Genomic DNA, 26,764 nt, shown 5'->3' on the forward strand with positions numbered 1-26,764 from the left:
GTTTTTTCCTCTGATAATGTGATGAATTATATTGATTTATGAATGTTGAAACAACCTAGAATGCCTAGAATAAACCTAAGTTAGTATGTAATATCTTTTCTAAATATTGCTGGATTTAATTTGTTAATATTTTGACTAACAGTTTTATATTAACATTCACATAAGACTGGCCTGTAATTTTCCTTAACTGCTACGTCCTTGTTAAGTTTTGAAATAAAGATTGTGATGCTTCATAAAAGGAGTTAAGAAAATCTTATCTTTTCTTCTGTTCTCTGGAATATTTTATATAAAATTGGTGTTACTTATTTCTTAAAATGTCTGGTAGAATTCACCAATGAAGTCTACTGGGCGCAAGAGATTTATCTATGAGCAGGTTTTTCAACAACAGATTCAATTTAGCCAGGCGTGGTGGCTCACGCCTGTAATCCCAGCACTTTGGGTGGCTGAGGCGGGCAGATCACCTCAGGTCAGGAGTTTGAGACCAGCCTGACCAACATGGTGAAACCCCATTTCTACTTAAAAAAAAAAAAAAAAAAAAAAAAAGCAAAAATTAGCCGGGCATGGTGGTGCGCACCTGCAGACCCAGCTACTCGAGAGGCTGAGGCAGGAGAATCACCTGAACCCAGGAGGCAGAGGTTGCAGTGAGCTGAGATCACGCAACTGCACACCTGCCTGGGCGACAGAGTGAGACTCCATCTCAAAAAAAAAAATCAATTTAATAGGGTACTGTTCACGTGTTTCAACCTTTCTTGTATGCTGTGCTTTCCTAGGGATTTTTCTATTATATCTAAATGTTTTACTGTGGGGGGGCGGGTGGGTACATGGTCATTCATAGTATCTTTTTATAACTCCTTTACTATTCAGAGGCTCTATTATGGTTTCTCTTTTTAATTGCTAATATTAGTTATTTCCCCCCTTTTTTCTTAATTAGTCTTGCCAAGGTTATCAATTTAATTAATTTTTTTCAAAGAGGATAGCTTTGTTCATCCTCTTATACATTTGTTTCCTATTTTATTAGTTCTGTTCTTATCTTTATTACATCTTTTCTTTCTCTTTTCTTTGGTTTTAATTTGCTGGGGTTTTTTTGTTTTTCTTGAAATGGCTACTTAGATCACTTTCAGCCTTTCTAACATACATAATTTTAGCTGTATATAAAATGTAGCTATATGTATACACACATAGATAACATTCTAGGCACCACATTAGCTGCATTCCACAAGTTTTGATACGTACCATATTCATTATCACTCAGTCCAAAATATTTTCTAATTTTTCATTGTGATTTCTTTTGATTCATGGGTTATTTAGAAGTGTATTGATTAATTTCCAAGCTTTTGAGGATTTTTCTGGTTGTCTTTCATTGTTCTGAGCTCTAGATTAAATCCACCTTGGTCAAAAAACATGATTCTAATCCTCTGAAATATGTTGAGACATGCTTTATGGCAGTAGTGGTAAATGGTCCATATTCACTTGGATGTGTATTCAGCAGTAATTAGGTACAATGTTCTATTTAGGTTAATTAAGTCAAGTTTGTTAACTAGGTTAATCTTGATCAAATCTTCACCTTAACTGAGGTTTTCTCTGCTTGTTGTATCAATTGAGAGCTACTTGTTAAGTCTTCCATGATTACCATGTACTTAATTTTTCCCTTAATTCTGCCCATTTTTCTTTGTATATTTTAAGGCTATATTATTAAGTATTTATAGAACTGAATTATTAAAGCAACCTAACTGATCCATTTATAATTTTTAAGTGTCCCTAGATCTTTAGTATTGCTTCTGGCTTTGATGTTTACTTTGTCTCATGCCAATACAGTTACATCAGTTTTCTTTTGGAAGTTTTCTCATGTCATATCACTTCCAAGCTTCTACTTTCATTTTTAAAAAATGTCCTTCTTTTTACATTCTTCAAATTTAGCAAGTTCTTTTCCCAACCTCTTGAGATGAATCAATACCTCAATGATTTTCTGCCCTTCCTCTTTTCTAATATATGCTCTTATGGCTATAAATGTCCCTCTGACATATTTTATCTGCATTCTGTATGTCTGATGTTGTATTTTCATTTTGAATTCAAAGTATTTTCTAATTTCCATTGTGATTTCCTCACTGACCCATGAATTATTCAGAACTTCATGTCCTAATTTCCAAATGTATGCAGATTTTCAAGTTATCTTTTTCTAACTTATTTCCACTACGTTCAGAGACCATACCTGTGACATCAAGCTTTTGAATTGTATCAAGATTTACTTTATGGCCCAGCATATGGTCAATTTTGGTAAGGGTATTTTTTGTGCTAATAAGAATGTGTACTCTGAAATTCTGTTGTATAACATTCTATATATAAAAATTAAGTTTGCTGATCATCTGTTCAAATCTGTATTCTTTCTTACGTTTGTCTCTTATTCCATCAGTTACTATGAAAAATGTGTTAAAATTTTCCCCTATGATTGTGGCTTCATCTGTTTTCTCCTAGTTCTGTCACTTTTCACATACAGGTAAGAGAGAAAGAGGATTTTCTTTTAAAACTACTTAACTAGACACTTACATTACATACACAGATATTTTCATCTTGGTTTGAGTCCCCCCAGCAAAGTGTAGGCTGAGACATGGACTTCAGGGCAACTGGAGGTGACCCCAGAAAGCACAGTGAGGACACAGGGAGAGCAAGGCAGAGAAGGAAGGAAAGCTAATAAAGGATGTGCTATTGAGCATATTAAGCATATTACTGAAGTAAGCAGCTGGTGATGAATTCCACTGGGAACCCACTAAGGAACCAGATGGAATCTTTCAGAATCATCCCTCTGAGGAATGGGAAGTTGGAGAATTCACCTAGTCCCTCCACCACTTGAACCTTGACCTAAGTCCTAAGAGTGTTAACTCCCCAACGCTTCCAGATTTCATCTAAGCACCTTTCCAAGGCCCCAGAGAGAGAAACAAAGTGTGGGGAAAAGAAAGAGAGATCAGATTGTTACTGTGTCTGTGTAGAAAGAAGTAGACATAGGAGACTCCATTTTGTTCTGTACTAAGAAAAATTCTCCTGCCTTGAGATGCTGTTAATCCATAACCTTACCCCCAACCCTGTGCTCCCTGAAACATGTGCTGTGTCAACTCAGGGTTAAATGGATTAAGGGCTGTGCAAGATGTGCTTTGTTAAACAAATGCTTGAAGGCAGCATGCTCATTAAGAGTCATCACCACTCCCTAATCTCAAGTACCCAGGGACACAAAGGATGCAACGCCACAGGGACCTCTGCCTAGGAAAGCCAGGTATTGTCCAAGGTTTCTCCCCATGTGATAGTCTGAAATATGGCCTCCTGGGAAGGGAAAGACCTGACCGTCCCCCAGCCCGACACCCATAAAGGGTCTGAGCTGAGGAGGATTAGTAAAAGAGGAAGGAACGCCTCTTTGCAGTTGAGACAAGAGGAAGGCATCTGGGCAATGGAACGTCTCCGTATAAAACCCGATTGTATGTTCCATCTACTGAGATAGGGGAAAACCACCTTAGGGCTGGAGGTGGGACATGCAGGCAGCAATACTGCTCTTTAATAAGGCATTGAGATGTTTATGTCTATGCATATCTAAAGCACAGCACTTAATTCTTTACCTTGTTCATGATGCAGAGACCTTTGTTCACATTCACGTGTTTATCCGCTGATCTTCTCTCCACTATTATCCTATGACCCTGCCACATCCCCCTCTCCGAGAAACACCCAAGAATGATCAATAAATACTAAGGGAACTCAGAGGCCAGTGGGATCCTCCACATGCTGAACGCCGGTCCCCTGGGCCCCCTTTTTTCTTTCTCTGTGCTTTGTCTCTGTGTCTCTTTCTTTTCCAAGTCTCTTGTTCCACCTAACGAGAAACACCCATAGGTGTGGAGGGGCAACCCACCTCTTTAAACAAAGTATACTACAAGCTTGTCCAACTTGTAGGCCACAGGCCATATGTGGCCCAATACAGCTTTGAAGGTAGCCCTACACAAATTTGTGAACTTTCTTAAAACATTACAAGATTTTTTTTTTAAGCTTATCAGCCAGCATTAGTGTTAGTGTATTTTATGTGTGGCCCAAAACAATTCTTCTTCTTCCAATCTGGCCCAGGGAAACCAAAAGATTGGAAACCCCTGTTATGGTAGATGTTGACAGCGCACAAGGACCTATATGTAATAGCTAAAAGGAAATCAGGAGGCAAAGAGGACATACTACAGGGCACAAAGAATGTCTACTAAAGTTACATATCCTGAAATTTCACATTTTCTCATTATGAAGTATTTTTCTTCACCTTGAGTAATGCTTTTGGCTTCTGCTCCAATTATACTTTTTCTGATAAGAATATAGTTATACCATCTTTCTATTCAAACTGTTTGCATGTTATATATTTTGCCTTTTAATTTCAATGTTTTTATATTTCTATAAACATTAAATAATAATTGCATGTTTATCTGATCCAGTTCGACAGTTTTTCTTTTAATTAAGCCAGTTACTGCATTTACATTTAACAAACCTATTTTGATTTAAAGCTGTCATCTTGTTACATAATATTTGTACTTAATAAGCTCTGTTCCTTTTTCTCTTCTTTTTTGCCTTCTTTGGGACTGATTACTTTTTTTATCATTCCATTTTTCTCTATTAGCATGGAAGATATTCTCTACTAATATATACTTTAATTGGTTCCCCCAAGATAAAAACATGGATTTGTGACTTAACAAGGTCTAATGTTAGTTATAAATGCTTTAATTCCATTTATCCCAACCTGACTTAAATATAACACCATTGCCACCATAATTTTATATATACATTAAACTTAAAAGGCAATTACCGTTAGCTGGGCACAGTGACATGCACCTGTAGTCCCAGGTACTTGGGAGGCTAAGGTAGGATTGCTTAAGCCCAGGAGTTCGAGTCCAGCCTGGGCAACATAGCAAAACTCCATCTACTACTGTTGTTTTATACAATCAATATTCATTTAGATTTACCCATAAATTTACTACTGCTTTTCATTTCTTCCTGCAGCTCTGAGGGTCAATCTGGGATCACTGTCTTTCTACCTAAAGAACATTTTTTAATATTTCCTTAGTGCAGGTCTGCTTGTAACCAGTTCTCTCAATTTTTGTTCATCTGAAAATGTCTTTATTTTACCTTTATTCTGGATACAGAACTCTCGTTTGGTAGAGGAAAAAGTCATGTTCTTTCTTTGTAGATATTTTATTGTTTCTGGCTTTCACTTTTTTGGCTGACAAGTCAACTGTTAAGAGCTATTTGTAGATAATCTTTTTTTTCTTTGATTGCTTTTCAGATTTTTCCCTTTGTCTTTAGTTTTCAACCATGGTAACTGTTTCTTTTTACTTATCTTGCTTGAGATTCTTGGACTTCTTAAATACATGGCATTCCTCACTTTTGGCAAAATCTCAGCCAGTATCTCTTCAAATATTGTTTGTGCCCATTCTCATTCTTTTTTCTCCTTCAGGGATTCCAAAAACGCTTACATTAGACTTTCTTGTTGTCTTCTCTTTCTCATATCCTTTCATCCATATTTTCTATCACTTTGCCTGTGCTTTATTCTAGACATTTTCTTCTGTCACATCATCTAGTTCACTAATTATCCCTTAATCTTTAAGACCTTAATTTCAGTCATTCTATTTTTCAATTCTAAAATTTCCACTCATTTTTTTTTACAGTTTTTAATTCTTTTTTGAAATTCTCAATCTTATCTTTTAGTGCTCTGAATGCAATAAACATTGTTATTGTAAACTGTGTGCATGATAATGACAAATATCTAGATTTATCATGGGTCTATTTCTATCGTCTGCTGCTTCTACTATTTTTCATTTGTGTTGTCTTGTCTCTTGGTCTTTATTGTCTGAGGTTATTTTCTGAGCAAGTATCAAGCATTACATTTCCAAAATTATTTGAATAATCTGAAACCCAGAATGGTAATTTTTCCTTTGAAGAAAATTTACATTTGCTACTTCCAGGTTCCTGGAAGCCCTAGCACTTTGGAGATGCCTGGGGACAGTAGCACTCTTAAGTTTAACTTAAACTGATTTCAGGGATTCAGATGTTTGAAGCTGAGTGGTTTTTTCAAGAGGGCCTGTTCTGGTCCATCCTTACTCCTAGGGTGCAGCCTTTCAGAGTCTTTAGCCAAACTGAGGAGGTGTTCAGAGCCATCATGGACCCCTAGCCCCTTAAAGTTATCAAAAACAACCTTTTATCCTCTCGGCTGCCTTCTATACTTTCAGTTAATAATGGCCCCAAACCCTGGACACACCTCCCTGAACCTCTCGCCCAGCCCAGATCCCAGCCTGGTAATTGTTCACCATCCTGATAGCATTTTACTTCAAGCAAAATTCTTTTTAAGTCTAACTTACCTATTTGTCCTCAGTGAGTGGACTGGCCCAAATTACCTAATTTGCCATTATCAAACATTAAAGTCTGAAATAATTCATATTTAACTGTAAACATCCTGAGGGAAATTTACTTCTAAAGCTGATTTCTACAGCCAGTCAAACTTTCAATCAGGCCTGAAAATAGAATAAAGATTATTTTCAGATATACAAGATCTCAAAACTATGCTCTATCAAAATGGAAACATAAACATATAAATATGGTGACAGAGAATGCAAAGAAGCACAAATAGAGGAGCATAGAAAACCTCTAGAATAATGGTGAAGGGAGTTCTCATGATGACAGCTATACAGCTATCCTTGAAAGCAACCTATCCACATTGGAGAATGGCAAGCTCCAGGAGAGATGTCTTCACAGGGAAAATAAATGAAAGAAAAGAAAATGGACAGATTACTTGCCTTGTTTAAACACAATGACGAAGATTTACACCTGTGTCAGAGATTTCAGAAAGAATCAATGGTAGGTATGTTCAAAAAACCAAATGAAAGTGAGACAATTAGTAATTTCCAGGAAAACAAAAAAGCAGTACAAAAAACAAGTCTGCTTATAATTACACTACCTGACTCAACTGTGAATAATATTTACCATTTTAATGATGTAAATACTGAATATTAATCTAACAAAAAATTAAGATACACATTCCTGGAAGGATGAGGGGATGATAATTGTAGTAAGAGAGCAAAACCCCTTATCTTTCATAGTACCAAGTCATTAAACAGCTAAAACTATAAATGAAAATACAGCAGTAAAAAAGGTTCCTTGGAAACATAGGGAAAATGCCAAAAGGAGTTAAAGGCTTGAAATTACTCCTCACAGAAGTAAGAATCCTAGGTTCAGAGGGGTGGGGAAGATTACTATTTTTTCTTATGAGCCTTGTAGAATCATTTTTCTTTTTATTTACTGTGACAAGTATAAATATTAAAGGTGAAGAAAAGTTTAGGAACATTAAATGCTAATAATGATGGAAGTTACTCGTCCAAGGCCATTCAGCTGAAAAGAGGCAGGGCCAGGACTCCAAATTTCTTACTCATTTCATAAAGTCAACCTGCCCTGTAGGGAGCTAGAAGATAATAACAGCAGGAATGTCCATTAAAAGCAACCCAGTGCCAACACTGTAACCAGAAACACAGAAAGCCTTAACTTACAAAATAAGTTGCTTATATTAGTGATCCACCAAGTATGATTTGTAGGTGGGCTGAAGTTATTCACAGACAGCAATCCAGCATAAGAAGCCTGAGGCAGAGTGTAAATCAAGTATGTCATGAAACATACCGTTCAGTGTAACTGACATTCTTACAAGCAAAATTTTCTCAGCAAAAGATAGATATACGCTGATTTTAGCTGTTAACAGTTCTAGCTGTTTAATGACTTGGTACCATGAAAGATGAGGGGTTTTGTTCTCTACACTGATTTATATTCTGGTGCAAGCTTTTAATCTCATCATGGACCTGTCATTCGATTAGCAGTGATTTACAGAGTAGGACTAACTACTTCTAGGTCTGTACCTTTCAAACAAGTAAGAATGACTGATGTGGTTTGGCTGTGTCCCTACCCAAATCTCATGTTGAACTGTAGTCTTCAATGTTGGAGAAGGGGCCTGGTAGGAGGTGATTGGCTCATGGGGGCAGACTTCCCCCTTGCTGTTCTTGTGATAGTGAATTCTCATGAGATCTAGTTGTTTAAAGGTATGTAGCACTTCCCCCTTTGCTCCGTCTCCTCCTCCGCCATGTGAAAATGTGCCTGCTTCCTCTTCACTTTCTGCCATGATTAAGTTTCCTGAGGCCTCACCAGCCATGCTTCCTGAACAGCCTGTGGAACTGTGAGTCAATTAAACCTCTTTTCTTCATAACTTATCCAGTCTCAGGTAGTTCCTTATTGCAATGACAGAATGAACTAATACAATGACAAAAACATAAAGCCCTATTTTCTAGTTCTTGTATCATATACTGCTCAAATTGGATTATGAATGTGTTATAACACATACTTGAAAGATGTGTTTTGATTCTGGAAAAATTTTGTCAACCTCCACTTCTTTTCCGAGTATGGAGAAGTCAAAAAGGCAAAGAGTGGAAATCCACAGAGAAGTCAAGGGAAGAGGATCAGCAAACTTCCAATTAACCAAGCACAATTGCTTTGCCAGGAACATCAGCAAAGGGGACCAAATGAAAAGGTGACAAAGTGCTCTGCCCAAAGAGGAAGGCAGAGTTCAGTGACAACAACCTAAAAACTCAGAAGAAGATACCAGTCCCTCCATTACCCTCTAAACGGCTACCCGTTAACCTGATTCGCCAAGACATTCTGTGTGCCAACAATTAAAGCTGAGCACCAAAGGCCAGAAATTAGATGCACATAAGCACCCGTATGCCTTCACCTACCCAAAACAAAAGGACATTCCTAGCACAGCAAAAGAGGCCAGAATTCGGAAATCATTACAAAAAAAAAAAAAAAAAATCAAAGGTAGACAAGGGGTAAACGTCCCTGAAAAGTTCTGAGGAGATATCCTCGTGAGGTGGCTCTTCCCTCTCGGGGGGTGCTGCCTGCTTTGGAAGAGTCTGCTGCTCTCCTTGAAGGAGTTAATATGGCTGTAAGACAACTTCTACCCCAGGTGCTTTGCTGGCCTCCAGGGCCAGAACTGCAGCCACGGTGGGACACCAGAGGGCAGAGGAATCTCCACAAGAGAAGACCATGGGAGAAGTCTCCCTGCAGATACAGATGGTTGGGTTCACCTCCAGTTTCATGCTAGAGAAGCCTGGGCTCCAGAAATGCAAGAAGGGAAAGTGAGTGCACTCTTCTTGCTTCCCGCCTCCCAATTTTCCACCCCTGCACCTTGAAGACAGTAAGTTGTGCCCCAAATGTGTTCACAGGTACAAGGTCTCAATAAAAAGCATCCAGTGGGAATAAAATACCAGAAAAAAGGCATATATATGGTAATTAATAGTAGAAAGGCTCAACAGTCGATTCCGTGGTGGTGTTGCTGATAGGTGGAACTCCGGTTCTCTCCACAACTGCTCACAGTCCATGCAGACTGGTGGATTGCAGGTGTTAGACTATGACACGCAGCAGTGCCTGCTGCTTCACTGGCTGAGATATAGACTCTAATTTTAAAAATGATAAAACATTTCACAAATTACCATTAATTCTAGTTAATACATAGAAAAAGTCATTTATAGTATGCTTCTAAAATAGAAATGACTTCAACAGCTACAGCTCTTTTAAGTGAAAATTTCTTCAGCTGAGCACTAAGAAAACTGTAGTTTGCTCCTGTGCTCAATTTCCCTCCCTAGCATACTGACAACTTTAGGAGACGCTCCATTCCTATTGTAAATTTCACAAAATGTAAAGTATTTTAAGGCAGAGAAAGGCTGTTAATTCTCTCCCTCCCCAAAAAACATGATTTTTAATATTCAAAACAATATTTGTTTTCTTAATAACCTGAGACTTCCATAGTTTGATTCTAGGATAGAAACGCAAGGCACTTTGTATTATTTCCACCTATAATTGCTTTGTGTATTTCTGTTGTTTAAAATATTTAAGGTTGCTCCCCGCTCATAAATACATATTAAATTTATATATACTCAAAACCTGTTGGTGGTACAGGCTGGATCATTTGTTTTTAAAATGACTTTATTTAGGTATGACTGACATACAAAAAGCTGCACATATTTAACGTATCCAATTGAGTTTAACTTTTAATTTTCTGTGTATTTCCTAAATTTATAGTCCTGTGTGTCTTGGAACAGATCTGTTTTTTACTTCTCCTGTGTTTTAATGGCAGTCTCCAATATTGTCTTATTATTACAAGTAGGGGATTTGCTTTGCCCCTTTAATGAAGATACAAAAAATAATGCACTGGAAAGAGTGGTAGAATTGGAAAATTTGTAACCATCATGATTACTTAATAGGTTTGGGAAAGAACCCTCAACAATGTTAAAGCAAGAGAAGAAAGTTTGTTGACAAGTGATATGGTTTGGGTCTGTGTCCCTGCTCAAATCTCATGTGGAACTATAATCCTCAATGTTAGAAGTGGGGCCTAGTGGGAGGTGACTGGATCATGGGGGCAGATTTCCCCACTGGTGCTGTTCTCGTGATAGTGAGTTTTCCTGAGATCTGGTTGTTTAGAAGTGTGTAGCACCTCCCCCTTCACTCTCTCTCTCCTGCTCCACCATGTAAAGACAGGCCTGCTTCCCCTTTGCCTTCCGCCATAATTGAAAGTTTCCTGGGGCCTCCCCAGAAGCAACTATGTTTCTACAGAACTGTGAGCCAATTAAACCTCTTTCCTTTATAAATTACCCAGCCTCAGATTTCTTTATCACAATGTGAGAACAGACTTATACAAGAAGCAAAATATTTTCATGATCTCATAGTGTTGTTCCTTCCTGCCCTTCATTGGTTGTTGGTGGTCATAATTTTTCAGCACAATAATAAACACATTTGTTCCTTAAAAAAAAAAAAAGCAAGAAAGAAGTGTTGTAATACAACACAATCTCACACACGAATTCTTTGGAATAGATTCCCATTACTAGATTATCTTCAGAAATCTACTTCTAGAAACTTAATCAACTTTCAGCAGCCCAATCAATGAAGTAGCAAATTGACCAGAGAGCTGCAATTCTAAACCTCTTATATGTCCCCAGGCCAAACTTAAAATCTTCATATCCTTACCATGGAATCTATCCATTTAATCCCTTAAATCTCTCTTAATTTCTCTTTGAGAGAAATTTTGATGTCAAGGGCATTAAGTAACAGCAATAATGCCCATGACATCAAAACTAAGCCACAGGAGTAAGTTCAAATTTAGCATCACAGTGACTAAATATTATCATAATCATACAAAATTCTTTAATGAGTTTCTAACAAAATAAACAATCTATTTATCAACCAGAAAACCACTTTCATTTCAACTTGCTAAACAGAATTTTGTTTTGCCCTAGGAGAAACAAAGTGCTAGCTAAGTAGCCTACCATAAAAGGAACATTAACCCTGCCTAAATTATGATTTTTTAAAAATCAAACAAGATTACCATTCACTGTACTTTTGCATCACCTTCTGTATTTTTGCATGGTGTGTAATTTTAAAATATATTCTCAAAGGTTTACTCAAATTTTAAATTAATCGCAATTTAGCAAACAGCATTAACAGAAAACTTTGATACAGCCAGTGTTACCATGTACTACTTTGACCCAAGTTGCAAACAGCCAACCAAAGAGAAATTTTCTGGGTAGGCATAATAACATTTTTAACAAGTCAAACTCTTTCCTTTTTACGAGAAACATTTCTAAACTATTCTTAATAAGTTTTCTCAAAAAAATCACAATCTCAGTGTGTACCACCCGCAGAAGTGTGCCTGAATAAGCTGATGACAGCTTAATGAATGGTGACCCTACTGGTAGGAAAGGTCTTCAGAGTGAGAAATGGGACCAGTGCTCCCCTATAACTCTAACTCTTCCAATCCTTCTGAGATTGACATCCATACCAAAAATTAACAGGCAACTCTCACACATAAATGCTTTCTACTTCCCTTCCAATATTCTGCGTACTTCCTCCTAATTTACCAGCTAAATTTATGAGAAGGCAACCAGCAAATATTATTAAACTTTTCCCCCAAATTACCAATATCAATGAGTAGTGGGACTGCAAGTAATTTTTATTTTCTTCTTTTCTTTCTTCTCCCCTAATTTTCAACATGGTAAACATGGTTTGTTTTTTTTTTTTAAAGATTCTCTTAATTTTGTTTTAAATCCAACCAAAAGAGGCAAATTCTTTAATCTGGAACTTGTTTTGTAATACCAGCCATATAGTGAAGCCAAAAGCAATTTCCATGAAACTCAGTGAATGTTAATATGAACATGTAATATGATGAAGGTTAAACAAACAATGTGTGGTACCCTTTTACATTTTCTTAAAGAAGTTATGTATATATTATATGTAACCAAGGTAAAATGATCCTTGAAATAAATGGTAATATTCTTATACATTTTCACAATGAATTTTTCTTCTAAAATAAAACAGCAGAATTATAATAAAAAAAGATAAAGAAACTAACTTGGTATACAAATTCTTTCTTCAACAAATATTTAAGAAACACATTTAATATAAAAGACAAGATAAAAATATCAAAAAGAAGAACAAATAAATTGCTTTACCTCTTTATGTGTCACATCCAACTGACTCCTAAGGGTCTTAAGTTCCTGTTCACGGATTTTCAAGCAAGTTTCTAGAGCATGTGTCCGTCCTTCCCATTCAGATTTTTTATGAGCCACCATTATGTCAATCTGTTTCATGAGCTCCTGTAGTTCTGCTTCACAAGATGTCAAAAATCCCCTATAAAGAAGAACAGATCATTAAAAAAACAGAAGATATGTTCAAGTGACTTTTCATCTTTTTCATGTAAAAATATAGCAGATGTAAATCTACCTGAAGTAAATAATTAAATGACATTAATGTCAATTAATAAATTATCAGAAGCAAAGAATAGGATTGCTGAGCTTTTGCTTTTTTTTTGAGATGGAGTTTCATTCTTGTTGCCCAGGCTGGAGTGCAGTGGCACGATCACGGCTCACTGCAACCTCCACCTCTTGGGTTCAAACAATTCTCCTGCTTCAGCCTCCTGAGTTGCTGGGATTACAGGCATGCGCCACCATGCCTGGCTAATTTTTATTTTTAGTAGAGATGGGGTTTCGCCATGTAGGCCAGGCTGGTTTTGAACTCCTGACCTCAGGTGATCTGCCCAGCCTCAGCCTCCCAAAGTGCTGGGATTACAGGTGTGAGCCACCATGCCCGGCCTGAGCTTTTACTTTTAATGCTCATATTAAGATGATTACTTATTCCACAGAATATCTTATCTTCCTCTCATAGCCAACCTAAAGCCCAAGTTGTTTGGTTAAGCACAAGATTGATGTTTTAAGTCTGGTTTGTGGAGCCAGGCTGCCACAGCCAACAAGCGCCTCTGTAATACATTAGGGAAGCTTTCAGGAAGGATCCAGGCAAGCCTATACATCACATTTTCATCTAGCTAAAGGAAAAAGCCTTGGAAGAAAGCAGACTATCATGCAGGAAAGTGATAATACAATTGTAAGAGCTGCTTCAAGAAATTCATCCTTCAGCCAGATTTATTTCAACTATTTCTGCCCACCTTTCTGTCAGAAACTTACTGTAGTCTACCTTACTACTGTAAACTTACTGATGTCCTGGCATTTCAGGAGGAGTATTGCAGCCAGAAGTGAATATTGCTGAGGAGAAACAGAAGTAGTAAGGACACCAGATATATATTAGATTTCCAAAGGAGGGTTTTCCAGGAAAATGGGCCCAACAGGACAGCTATCCAGTAAGGCTTTAACAGGTGACTTGGAATCAACCCACCTTGATCATTGCCAACACTTATGCACATCATCCAGGGACCTTGGAGAGGACTGCCTCACCCACTACTGCCACCACTGGTGCCTGTGCATGTCAACCAGGGGCCTGGGGATTGATCTGCCCTGCCTGCTACTATCAATGCCTGTGCATGCCATCTGGGAGCCTGAGGACAAGCCCGTCCTGCCTGCCACTGCCATCACTGACTGGCATGCGATGACCAGTCTGCCTGGTGTCCCTAACCCAGCAGAGCCTTGCTATATCCTCCACTGACAATCACAGTCCAAGTCACTGAAGAACTCACAGAAACCACTGATACTGATTACGGCTGGAAAAATCATAGAAACTACACTCTTGCACCCACTGAGAATCAAATCAAAAGCACCCTACCCAACCAACACTATAGATACACCTACAGGAAAAAAATTTTCCCTATGAAAGCCAATCCATATAATTGGAAGAAGTGACTACTATACTAGATACACAGAAATCAACATAAAGACACAAGAAAAATGAAAAAGGAAAGAAAAATGACACCTCAAAGGAACACAATTATTCTCCGGTAACAGATCCCAAAGAAAAGGAAATGTATGAAATGCCTATAAAAGAATTCAAAATAATGTTACTAAATAAACTCAGTGAGATACAAGAAAACACAGATAATAAAAACAAATCAGGAAAACAATTTATGTTCTGAAAGAGAAATTCAACAGAGATGGATATCATTAAAAAGAAATCAGAATTATTATCAACAGAAATCCTGAAACTGAAGAATTCAATAAATGAAATTTAAAAATGCAATTGAGTTTCAACAACAGAGTAGAACAAGTAGAAGAATTTCTGAACTTGAAGATGGACCTTTTGAAATAACCCCATCAGACAACAACAAAAACAACAAAAAAAAAAGGATAAAAAAGATAAAAGAAAGCCTACATGGCATATGAGAGACCATAAAGTGACCAAATATCTAAATTCTTGCAATTCCAGAAAGAGAAAAGATGGGCATAGGCAGAGAAAACCAACTTAACAAAATAATAGCTGAAAATTTCCCAATTCTTGCAAAAGATATAGATATCCAAATAAAGGAAGCTCAAATATCCCCAAATAGATTCAACCTAAAAAGGTCTTCTCTAAGGCACATTATAGTCAAACTGTCAAAAGTCAAAGACAAAGAACTCTAAAACAGCAAGAGAAAAATGTCAAATGTTCTGTGAGTTCCTCACATATAAGGATATTGCCATCAGACTAACAGCAGATTTCTCAGCAGAAACCTTATAGACCAGGAGAGAATGGGGTGATATATTCAAAGTGTTAAAAGAAAAGAAAACAAAACAAAACAAAACTGGCATCTAAGAATACTATACCCAACAGAGCCATCCTTCAAAAATGAAAGAGAAATAAAGTTTTTCCCAGACAAGCAAAAACTGAGATAATTCATCATCACTAGACCAGCCCTACAAAAAATGCATATGGGACTCCTACATCATGAGGCAAAAGGATATCTACTATCGTGAAAACACACAAAAAGTATAAGACTCACTGGTGGAGCAGAAACACAAATGAGAAAGAGAAAGGCATCAAATATTATCACTAAAAAAAAAAGAGAGAGAGAGACCAAATTACACAGGTAAACAATAAAGGAAGAAGAAAGGAACAAAGGATATATAAGACCACCAGAAAGCAATTAACAAAATGACAGGAGTTAAGTCCTCACCTATCTATAACAACCCTGAATGTAAATGGTTTAAATTCCCCAGTCAAAAGATATAGAATGGCTGAATATCTATAAAAAGCAAGACCTAACTATGTGCTACCTAAAAGAAACTCACTTCATCCATAAAGACACACATAAACTGAAAATAAAGAGATGGGAAAAAATATCCTACACAAATGGAAACCAAAAGCATGCAGGAGTAGTTATTCCCGTATCAGACAAAATAGACTTTAAGTCATATAAACATAAAAACTGACAAAGAAGGTCATTATGTAATGAAAAGGGATCAATTCAGCAACAAAATATTACAGCTGTAAATATACATACATCCAACACCAGAGCACAGAGACATAAGAAGCAAATATTATTAGAGCTAAAGAGTGAGAGACAGACTCCAATACAATAATAATTGGGGGACAGACTCCAATACAATAATAACTGGGGACTTCGGTACCCCACTTTGAGCACTGGACAAGTGATTTAGACAGAAAATCAACAAAGAAACATCCAGGGCTGGGCGCGGTGGCTCACGCTTGTAATCCCAGCACTTTGGGAGGCCGAGGTGGGCGGAACACGAGGTCAGGAGATCGAGACCACGATGAAACCCCATCTCTACTAAAAATACAAAAAAAAATTAGCTGGTCGTGGTGGCGGGCACCTGTAGTCCCAGCTATTCGGAGAGGCTGAGGCAGGAGAATGGCGTGAACCCGGGAGGCGGAGCTTGCAGTGAGCCGAGATTGCGCCACTGCACTCCAGCCTGGGCGACAGAGCGAGACTCCATCTCAAAAAAAAAAAAAAAAAAAAAAGAAACATCCAGTTTGTTCTACACTATAGACCAAATAGACCTAAAGACATTTATAGAACATTTCATCTAACAGCTGCAGAATACACATTCTTTGGCACACAGAACATTCTCCAGGATAGACCATATGTTAGGCCACAAAACAAGTTTCAACAAATTTTTTAAAATCAAAATCATATCAAGTATCTTAGACCACAATGGAAAAAAGCTAAAAATCAAGATTAAGAGAAACTTTGGAAACTGTACAAATACATGGAAATTAAGCAACATGCTCCTGAATGACCACCGGGTCAGTGAAGAAATTAAAAAAGAAATGCAAAAATGTCTTGAAACAAATGAAAATGAAAATACAACATACCAAAACGCATGGGATACAGCAAAGGCAGTGCTAAGAGGGGTGTTTATAGCAAATAGATGCCTACATCAAAACAGTACAAAGACAAAAAAAAAAAAAAAAAAGATTGAAATCACACCAAGCATCTTCTCAGACCACAGAGGAATAAAAATAAGAATACCAGAAGGAATTCTCAAAACCACAAAAATACATGGAAACTAAACAACTTGCTTTTGAATGGCTTTTGGGAAAACAAAGGCAGATATCAAAAAATTCTTTGCTGTGTTAAGAGGAAAGTTTACAGCTCTAAACACTTACATTAAGATCTCAAGTTAACAACCTAAAACAATGTAATGTCACACCTAAAGGAACTAGAAAAATATGAACTAAACCCAAAGCCAGCAGAAAAAAACAAAATCAGAGCAGAAATGAACAAAATTGAGACCAAAACAAATGAAATAAACAGTTGATAACAAGATTGATAGACTGTTAGCTAAATTAGCAAAAAAAAGGAAGATCCAAATAAGTACAATCAGAAATGACAAAGGTGACATTACAACCAATCCCACAGAAGTACAAAAGATCCTCACAGACTACTATGAACATCTGTATGCACACAGGCTAGAAAATCTAGAGGAAATGGAAAAATTCCTGGAAACACACAACCTCCCAGAATTGAACCAGGAAGAAAGAGAAATCCTCAACAGATTAATGAGTTACAAAATTAAATCAGTAATAAAAAGCCTACCAACCAAAGAAGCCCCAGACCAGATGGATTCACAGCCAAATTCTACCAGACATTTAACAAATAAGAGGTAGTACCACTGCTACTGAAACTATTCCAAAACATTGAGGAGGAGGGATCCCTCTCTAACTCATTCTATGAAACCAACATCACCCTGATACCAAAATCTGGCAAAGATAAAACAAAAAAAAAAGAAAACTACAGACCAATATCCCTAATGAACATAGATGCAAAAATCCTCAACAAAATACAAACTGAATCCAGCAGCACATCAAAAAGATAATCCATCACAATCAAGTGGGCTTTATTCCTGAGATGCAAGGATGGTTCAACATAGGCAAAAATCAATAAATGTGATTCGTCACATAAACAGAATTAAAAACAAAAACCATATGATCATCTCAATAGCAGAAAAGAAATAAAACTAATATCTCATGTTAAAAGTCAAAAAAAAAAAAAAAAAAAAAAAAAAAAAAATAAAAAAAAAAAAAAACTAACATGACAAATTCTTTGATCTATACTAATTGATTACCAGAGAACAAGCAAGAGAAAGAAATAAAACGTATTCAAATAGGAAAAGAAAAAGTCAAATTATCTATCTTTGCTGATGATATGATTCTTTACCTAGAAAACCCTAAAGATTCTACCAAAATGTTCCTAGACCTGATAAACAAGCTTCGGTAAAGTTTCAGAATGCAAAATCAATGTACAAAAATTAGTAGCATTTCTATACAGCAATAATGTCCAAGCTGAGTACTGAATCAAGAACACAATCCCATTTACAATAGCCACACATTAAAAAAAAAAAATCTAAGAATACATCTAACTATAGAGGTGAAAGACCTCTACAAAAAGAATTACGAAACACTGCTGAAAGAAATCACAGATGACATAAACAAATGGAAAAACATTCCATGCTCATGGATTGGAAGAATTTATACAGTTAAAATGGCCATCCTGCCCAAAGCAACCTACAGATTCAATGCAATTCCTATCAAATTATTGTCATTCTTCACAGAATTAGAAAAAAACTATTTAAAAATTCATACGGAACCAAAAAAGAGCCCAAATAGCCAAAGCAACCCTATGCAAGAAGAACAAAGCTAGAGGCATCGTATTACCTTACTTTACACTACAATGCTACAGTAACCAAAACAGCATGATACTAGTACAAAAATGGACACATAGACCAATGGAACAAAACAGAGAACCAGAAATAAAGCTACACACCTACAACGAACTGATCTTCAACAAAGCTGACAAAAATAAACAATGGAGAAAGGATACTCTGTTCAATAAATGGTGCTGGGAAAACTGGCTAATTGTATGAAGAATGAAACTCAACCCCTACACTTCCTCACCATATGCAAAAATTAATTCAAGATGGATTAGATTTAAATGTAAGATCTCAAACTATAAGAATCCTAGGAGAAAAATCTAGGAAATACTCTTCTGGACACTGGCCTAAGCAGATAATTTATGACTCAAAAAGTTATGTCCTCAAAAGCAAATGCAACAAAAACAAAAATTGACAATTGGGACCTAATTAAAGAGCTTCTGCACAGAAAAGAAAAAAACTACCGACAGAGTGAACTGACAACTTACAGAATGAGAGAACATAATTGCAAACTATGCATCCAACAAAGGGCTAATATCCATAAACTACAAGCAACTTGAAAAATGTTCAACATCACTAATCATCAGAGAAATGCAAATCAAAACCAAAATGAGATACCACCTCATACCAGTCAGAATGGCTATTATTAAAAAGTCAAAAAATAACAGATGTTGGTGAGGCGGTGGAGAAAAGGCAACACTGTTGGTGGGAATGTAAATTGGTTCAACCCCTGTGGAAAGTAGTTTGGAGATTTCTCAAATAACTAAAAATACAATGAGAACTACCAATCGATTTAGCGATCCCATTACTAAGTATATACTCGAAGGAAAACAAATAATTCTACCAAAAAGACACATGTGCTCACATGTTCATCACAACACCAATCACAATAGCAGACATGGAACCAACCTGTGTACCCATTGATGGTGGATTGGATAAAGAAAATGTGGTACATATACACCACGGAATACTACACAGCCATAAAAGAAAAACGGAATGTTCTTTGCAGCAATGTGGATGCAGCTGCAGGCTATTATCCTAAGCAAATTAACACAGAAGCAGAGAATCAAATACTGCATGTTTTCATTTACAAGTGAGTACACACAGACATAAAGATGGGAATAATAAGCCAGGATGGTGGCTCACACCTGTAATCTCAGCAATTTGGGAGGCTGAGGCGGGGGGGAGGGGGGATCACTTGAGATCAGGAGTTCGAGACCAGCCTGGCCAACATGGCGAAATCCCATCTCTACCAAAAATACAAAAAAAATTAGCTGGGCATGGTGGTGTGTGCCTGTAATCCCAGCTACTTGCAAGGCTGAGACAGGAGACTCACTTGAACCCAGGAGACAGAGGTTGCAGTGAGCCAAGATCACGCTACTGCACTCCAGCCTGGGCAAGAGAGCGAGACTCCATCTCAAAAAAAAAAAAAAAAAAAAAAAAAAGATGAAGATGGGAACAACACACACTGGAGACTCCAAAAGGAGACAAGGGCAGAGGGTGGGTAAAGGCTGAAAAACTATCTATTGTGTACTATGTTCATTATTTGGGTGATAGGATACATACAAGCCCAAGCTTCAGCATCACACAATACACCCATGTAACAAACCAGCACATGTACCCCTGAATCTAAAAAATAAAAACAGTACAAAGACTTCAAATAAACAACCTAACTGATGCACTTCGAGTAGCAAAGCAAGAACAAACAAAACCCAATTAGTAGAAGGAAAAAAATAACAAAGAGATCAGAAATAAACAAAATAGAGACTAAAAAACAATACAAAGAATCAATGAAACAAAAAGTTGGTTCTTTAAAAAGACAAAATAGATAAACCATTAGCTAGACTAACCAAGAAAAAAGAGAAGACCCAAATAAATAAAATCAGAAAAAGAAAAGGCAATATTACAACTGATACCACAGAAATACAAAGGGTCATTAGAGATTATTACAAACAACTATATGCTAACAAATAGGAACACCTAGAGGAAATAAATTCCTGGACACACATAACCTACCAAGATCGAACTAGGAAGAATTAGAAAAGCTGAAAAGACCAATAATGAGTAACATGACTGAACCAGGAATAAAAAGTCTCCCAAGAGAGAAAAGCCCAGGACCTGATGGCATTACTGCTGAATTCTACCAACTTCATAAAGAACATCAATTCTTCTCAAAGTATTCCAAAAAATTGAAGATGAGAAAAATTTTCCTAACTCATTCTACAAGGCCGCCTTTACTCTGATGACAAAAGCAGACAAGGACACAACAAAAGAAGACAACTACAGGCCAATATCCCTGATGAACACAGATGCAAAAATCCTCAACAAAATACTAGCCAACCAAATCCAACAATAGAACAAAAAGATAATACAGCATGATCAAGTGGGATTTATCCCAGGTATGCAACATATACAAATCAATAAAAGTGAAACAAATCACATCAACAGAATGAAAGACAAAGACCATATGATCATCTCAACAGATACAGGAAAAGCACTTGATAAAATTCAACATCTCTCCATGATAAAAACTCTCAAGCATAGAAGGAACATACCTCAACATAATAAAGGCCATATAAGACAACCCCCCAGGTATCATTATACTGGATGGGGAAAAGCTGAAAGCCCTTCCTCTAAGAACCTGAACACAACAAGGATGCCCACTTCCACCCCTTCCATTCAACACACAACTGAAAGTCCTAGTCAGAGCAATCAGGCAAGAAAAAGAAATACAGGCATCCAAATTGGAAAGGAGGAAGTCAAATTGTTGCTCTTTGTGTACAACATAATCTGACATACAGAAAAACCTAAGGACTCCACCAAAAAAGTCTTAGAACTGATAAAGAAATTCAGGAAAGTTGCAGAATACAAAATCCACATACAAAAATCAGTAATGTTTCTATACATCAATAATGAACTAGCTGAAAGAGAAATCAAAAAAGAAATCCCATTTACAATAGCTACCAGAAAAAAAAAAAAAATACCTAGGATTAAATTTAACCAATGACATAAAAGACCTCTACAAAGAAAACTATGAAACACTAATGAAAGAAATTGAAGATACAAACAAATGAAAAGACATTCATGCCCATGGGTCAGAAGAATTAATATATTCAAATGATTATATCTAAATCTATCTACAGATTCAATGCAATCTCTATCAAAATACCTATGACATGCTTCACAGAAATAGAAAAAAAATCCTAAAATTCACACCGAACCATAAAAGGCCCTGAATAGCCAAAGGAATCTTAATCAAAAGGAACAAAACTGGAGGTATCACACTACCTGACTTCAAAATATACTACCAAGCTATAATAACCAAAATAGCATGGTATTGGTATAAAAGCAGACACATACACCAATGGAACAGAATAGACAACCCAGAAATAAATCCACGTATTTACAGCCAACTGATTTTCAACAAAGGTACCAATAACATACAATGGGAAAAGGATGCCCTATTCAATAAATGGTGCTGGAAAAAACTGATATTCACAGGCAGAAAAATGAAACTAGACCCCATCTCTCACCATATTAAAAAAAAATCAACTCAAAATGGACTAAAGATTTAAATGTAAGACCCAAAACTATAAAACTACTAGAAGAAAACATAGGGATTAGGTACAGTGGCTGATGCCTGTGATCCCAACTACTCAGGAGGCTGAGGCAGGAGGATCGCTTGAGGCCAGGAGTTCAAGAACAGCTTGAGCAATACAATGAGATCTCATCTCTTAAAAAAAAAAAAAAAAACTGTTTTTAAATTAGCCAGATGACATGTCTATGGTCCCAGATACTTGGGACACTGAAGCAGGTGGATCACTTGAACCCAGGAGTCTGAGGCTACAGTGAGCTACGACTGTGCTGCTGTACTCCAGCCTGCACAACAGAATGAGATGCCTGTCTCTAAAAAAACAAAAAGAAAATATAGAGGAAATGCTTCAGGACACTGGTCAAGGCAAAGATTTTATGGCTAAGACTTCAAAAGCACAGGCAACAAAAACAAAAACTGACAATTGGGACCTAATTAAACTAAAAAGTTTTTGCACAGCAAAGGAAACAATAGAGTCAAAGACAACTTGTAGAATGGGAGAAAATATTTGCAAACTATTCATTCAACAAGGGACTAAACATCCAGAATATACAAGAAAAACAACTCAACAGCAAAAAAACAAAAAACCCTATTAAAATGTGGGCAAAGGATTTGAATAGACATTTCTCAAAAGAAGACATACAAATGGCCAAAAGGTGTATGAAAAAATGGTCAACACCACTAAATCACCAGGGAAATACAAGTGAAAACCACAATGATATCATCTCACCCCAGTTAGAATGATTATCAAAAACACAAACTATAACAAATGCTGGAGAGGATGTGGACAAAAGGGAACTCTCATATGCTGTTGGTAAGAATGTAAAATTAGTACGGCCATTATGGAAAACTAAATGGAGTTTTCTAAAAACTAAAAATAGAACTACCATATTGTATATCGCACCCTTAACATAAGTAACTCCATTTTAGAAAGAGACTGCATCTCACATTTCAAAAGTCATCATGCCCACAGGGACCCGATGTTCACCTAATCAGTAAAGGCTGCACCCAATCAGATAATGACATAAACAGGCACAATATTTCACTATCAGTTCTCACCAGAAGACTCTGTGGCCACAAAAAGAGCAAGACTTTACCAGCTCAAAACAGCTGTCTTGATAACAGCCTGTCTTGCTGTCACTTGTGATCAGCACCTGGCATCTGTCGCCAAAGGCTCTTCCTTGCAAGATGTTGACAACCATCCAGATCAGGCCAGAATATTCTCTTTGTCCAGTTGCTCTCTTTGGACTAGTTCTTTAGCCACCCCCCCCTTTTTTTTCTATCCTTTTCTCTTGTTAAATGTTACTTTGTTTGATGTGGAATGTTTACGCTGCAACATTTACATATATGAATTTAATACACTATTATGTATGGTTTGCAATATTGACTGACTTGTGGAGAGGCTTGAGCCTGTATGCCCATGGCTCTGACTATTGGGTGAACTGGTAGTACTAGGGGGAAATGCCTCCTTGGGAACTCCATGTAGCTTGTGGCTTTTATGACTGAAATAGCATCAATAAAAGTTTGCTCTTGTAGAAAAGACACAAACATGTATGGACCTGGTTATGTCTGACTTTGCACCACTCACAACACATATGATCCAGAAGGCACACTATTGGGTAACCTATCCAAAGGAAAGGAAATCAGTATGTGAAAGGGATACTTGTACCCCCATGTTTATTGCAGCATTATTCACAATAACCAAGATATGGAATTGACTTAAGTGTCCAACAGCAGATTAATGGATAAAGAAAATGTCAGAAATATATCCATCATGGAATACTATTCAGCCATAAAAAAGAATGAAGCCCTGTTATCTGCAGCAACATGGATAAAACTGGAGGTCATTAAGTGAAATAATAGGCACAGAAAGACAAATATCTCACGTTCTCATTCATTATGTGGGGTCTAAAAAAGTTTACCTCATGGAGGTAGAGAGTAGAACGATGGTTACCAGAGGCTGGGAAGGGGTTGGGGGTGAAGAATGTTTGGTTAATGGGTACAAACCATACAGTTAGGTAGAAGAGTAAGCTCTAGTGTTAAATAGCACAGTAAGGTGACTAATAAGTAACTAGTATGTGACTAGTTAAGTAACTAGCACAGTAGGGTGACTAGCACAGTAAGGTTCCTTAAACTTTAACAATTTACTATATATTTCAAAGTAGCTAGAAGAATTGAAATGTTCCCAACACAAAAAATGATAAATGCTTAAGCTGATGGGTATACTAAATACCCTTATTTGATCATTACACATTATATGTATGTATCAAGGTATCATGTGAATCCTATAAATATGTATAATTATTATGCATTAACCAAAAAAAAATAATTTTAAAAAAAGCGAACTTACCCACCATGCCCTCGATTTTGTATTCCTTCTAACAAAGCCTCCATCACCAAATACCCTTTGTTTTGGCAACTGAAAAGAAAAAAATATCAGTCATGAGACAATTCATTTCTTCAGTTCTAACATTCTAACTTACAGCTTAAGAATGTGAATGAAAGCATACATAAGAATGAAAAAATGCAGCACTTCTTAAGAAGACTGTAGAAGCAGTCAAAGAACATCACTTCTGGAATACTAGGAACAAACTATTTCAGACTAAAACAGAATAACTTAAAAATATCTGAATTGCGGTTGACACTCTCTCCGTGTAACTATCAAATATTTCATTGTTCTTTGCCTAATTCCTAATGTCCGATGGGCAGGGGTGGAGGTGGGATCTCTCTAGCAGAGAGATAGTACACAAACTCCCTTAACAAAATGAGAAAGAAATTGGGTTCACATATGTCAGAGGGAAAGTATAGCTTTTTAAAAATTAAAGAGATAGTATAAAAAATGTGAAGTGCACTGAGATTAAACTCTTTGGTCTATCATGGGAAAGCCTACTCACCCCTGAAGACAGGCTCATAGAGCTTCCTGCATGCAACATCCTCTCTCCACCAAAAGGCAGCCACAGGGCCCTCCCGCCTCTGCACTTCATTTGCTCCCAGTGCTTAATAGGTTCTTTCATAGGAGTTACACCACACTGGAAGTGAGTTTTTTACATACTATTTTTCCTTACTAGACTATTCATCCCTCCAGGGCAGAAACCCAATTTTATTCATCTCTGCAGCTGCAGAGCTCAATGTAGCATTTCAACACGGCACGTGGCAGATTCTTTTGGCTGAACTTAACTCCCCTCCCTCTTTTACCTACCCTCTCCCCCATGCAAACTGGTCATAGCTGGGGAACTACATGAAGGGTCTAGCAGAGAAAGAGGGAAAGGGAGATAGAAGACTGCCATATAAACAGCAAGATACAGTTGGGTGCGGTGGCTCACGCCTGTAATCCTAGAACTTCGGAGGCCGAGGCAGGCGGATCACTTGAGGTCAGGAGTTTGAGACCAGCCTGGCCTGGCCAACATGGTAAAACTCCACCTCTACCAAAAAAAAAAAAAAAAATTAGCTGGGCATGGTGGCATGCACCTGTAGTTCCAGCTATTGGGAGGCCGAGGCAGGAAAATCGCTTGATGCCGGGAGGCAGAGGTTGCAGTGATCTGAGATCACACCATTGCACTACAGCCTGGGCGGCAGAGAGAGATTCCATCTCAAATAAATAAATAAATAAATAAATAAAATAAAATAAAGGGTAAGATACACCACGAAGAAAGGTGACAGTGAGAAAGGAAAGACGACCCTTAAACTCAGAAGGGTTGATTAATATGTGCTGTATGCTTCTCGCCTTTTATAATAAATCTTCAAAATGTTCAATGTCAAACCACTTTTCATTCCAAAATGCTTTTTCCTTAAACCCTTAGACAATAACCAAAGACTGTGGTGTAGAGGTTCTGCCCCTGGGCTAATCCTTATCTAAAAATTATACTGCTGTAAGAAGTAGATTATTTTACTCAACACATAATTCAGTGTTGTACTAACAACTAGATATATAGTGATGAAAGATATGGCCCTTTTCAAGGTATTAATAGTCTAGCATGGGACAGAAAAAAATGAGCCAAAAAGGCTTTCCCAGTGTGATAAATATAGTGAGAGGCATGCCCAGGGTGTTCCAGAGACACAGAGGAGAATGAGAAGACTGGAAAATAGAAACACTGCACCCTATTTGCAACTATTTTTAAAGATACTAACAAACTGAGTATTATATTTTTTGTGCACAAACGTGACAGGCAGGATTTTTTTTCTAGTTGGTTTATCCTACATATTACACCAAAATTGCAAAAATAAAAACCTAAAGAAAAAGGTTCCCATGTTTTACCCCACTTTCAAATCACAATACAGTCAAACTACAATGCAACCAAGATTCCATGTTTTGGTCCACTCTAGGAGAACTGGGAGGCAGTACATGGTCCACACCACACTAGATGGAGACCCAGGATACAGTCCTACTCTGCAACTAACTAGCTTTATATTCTTGGACTTGTTTTAACATCTGCAAAATGAGGGGCATGAACAATATTCTCTAAGGTTTCTTCCAGCTTTTTCATGGGTTCTAATAGCCAATTAAATGTCCACTGTAAATAGCATGCTCCTGACAACCATACATGGATACTTACTGACATGTAGTGCTATTCTTATTGACAGTGCTATTCTTATTGACAGTGCTATAAGTGCTATTCTTATTGACAGTGCTATCACAGTTATTCAAAATTATCGTTAGTAAACTGATACTTATTTAGGTCAAGTTATTCTTAAACATTAATATATT

General features: G+C 37.0%; 1 protein-coding gene and 1 pseudogene across 17 annotated transcripts in view; one reads left to right on the forward strand and one right to left on the reverse strand.

Annotated features, from left to right (window-relative positions):
• CEP63 (centrosomal protein 63) overlaps positions 1–26,764 on the reverse strand; it is a 163,669-nt gene that overhangs the window by 130,280 nt on the left and 6,625 nt on the right. For 11 of the 17 annotated variants that reach the window (XR_004031278.1, XR_004031280.1, XR_004031279.1 and 8 more), the window contains exons 2-3: positions 24,414–24,478; positions 12,546–12,723 (exon numbers count right to left, since the gene is read on the reverse strand). Coding sequence is in view for 13 of the 17 variants with exons in the window: in XM_030816794.1 (XP_030672654.1) it covers positions 12,546–12,723; positions 24,414–24,478 (243 nt within the window). In the remaining 4 variants the exon portion in view is untranslated. Of the gene's footprint in view, positions 1–2,544; positions 2,917–6,365; positions 6,705–12,545; positions 12,724–24,409; positions 24,479–26,764 lie in introns of those variants that run through there. The other 6 variants (XM_012508419.2, XM_030816795.1, XM_030816785.1 and 3 more) reach the window with 3 other exon arrangements.
• Positions 8,445–9,775, forward strand: LOC105740154 (annotated as a pseudogene).

Source organism: Nomascus leucogenys, chromosome 8 (genome assembly GCF_006542625.1).
Source record: "Nomascus leucogenys isolate Asia chromosome 8, Asia_NLE_v1, whole genome shotgun sequence".
NCBI classification, from domain to species: Eukaryota; Metazoa; Chordata; class Mammalia; order Primates; family Hylobatidae; genus Nomascus; species Nomascus leucogenys.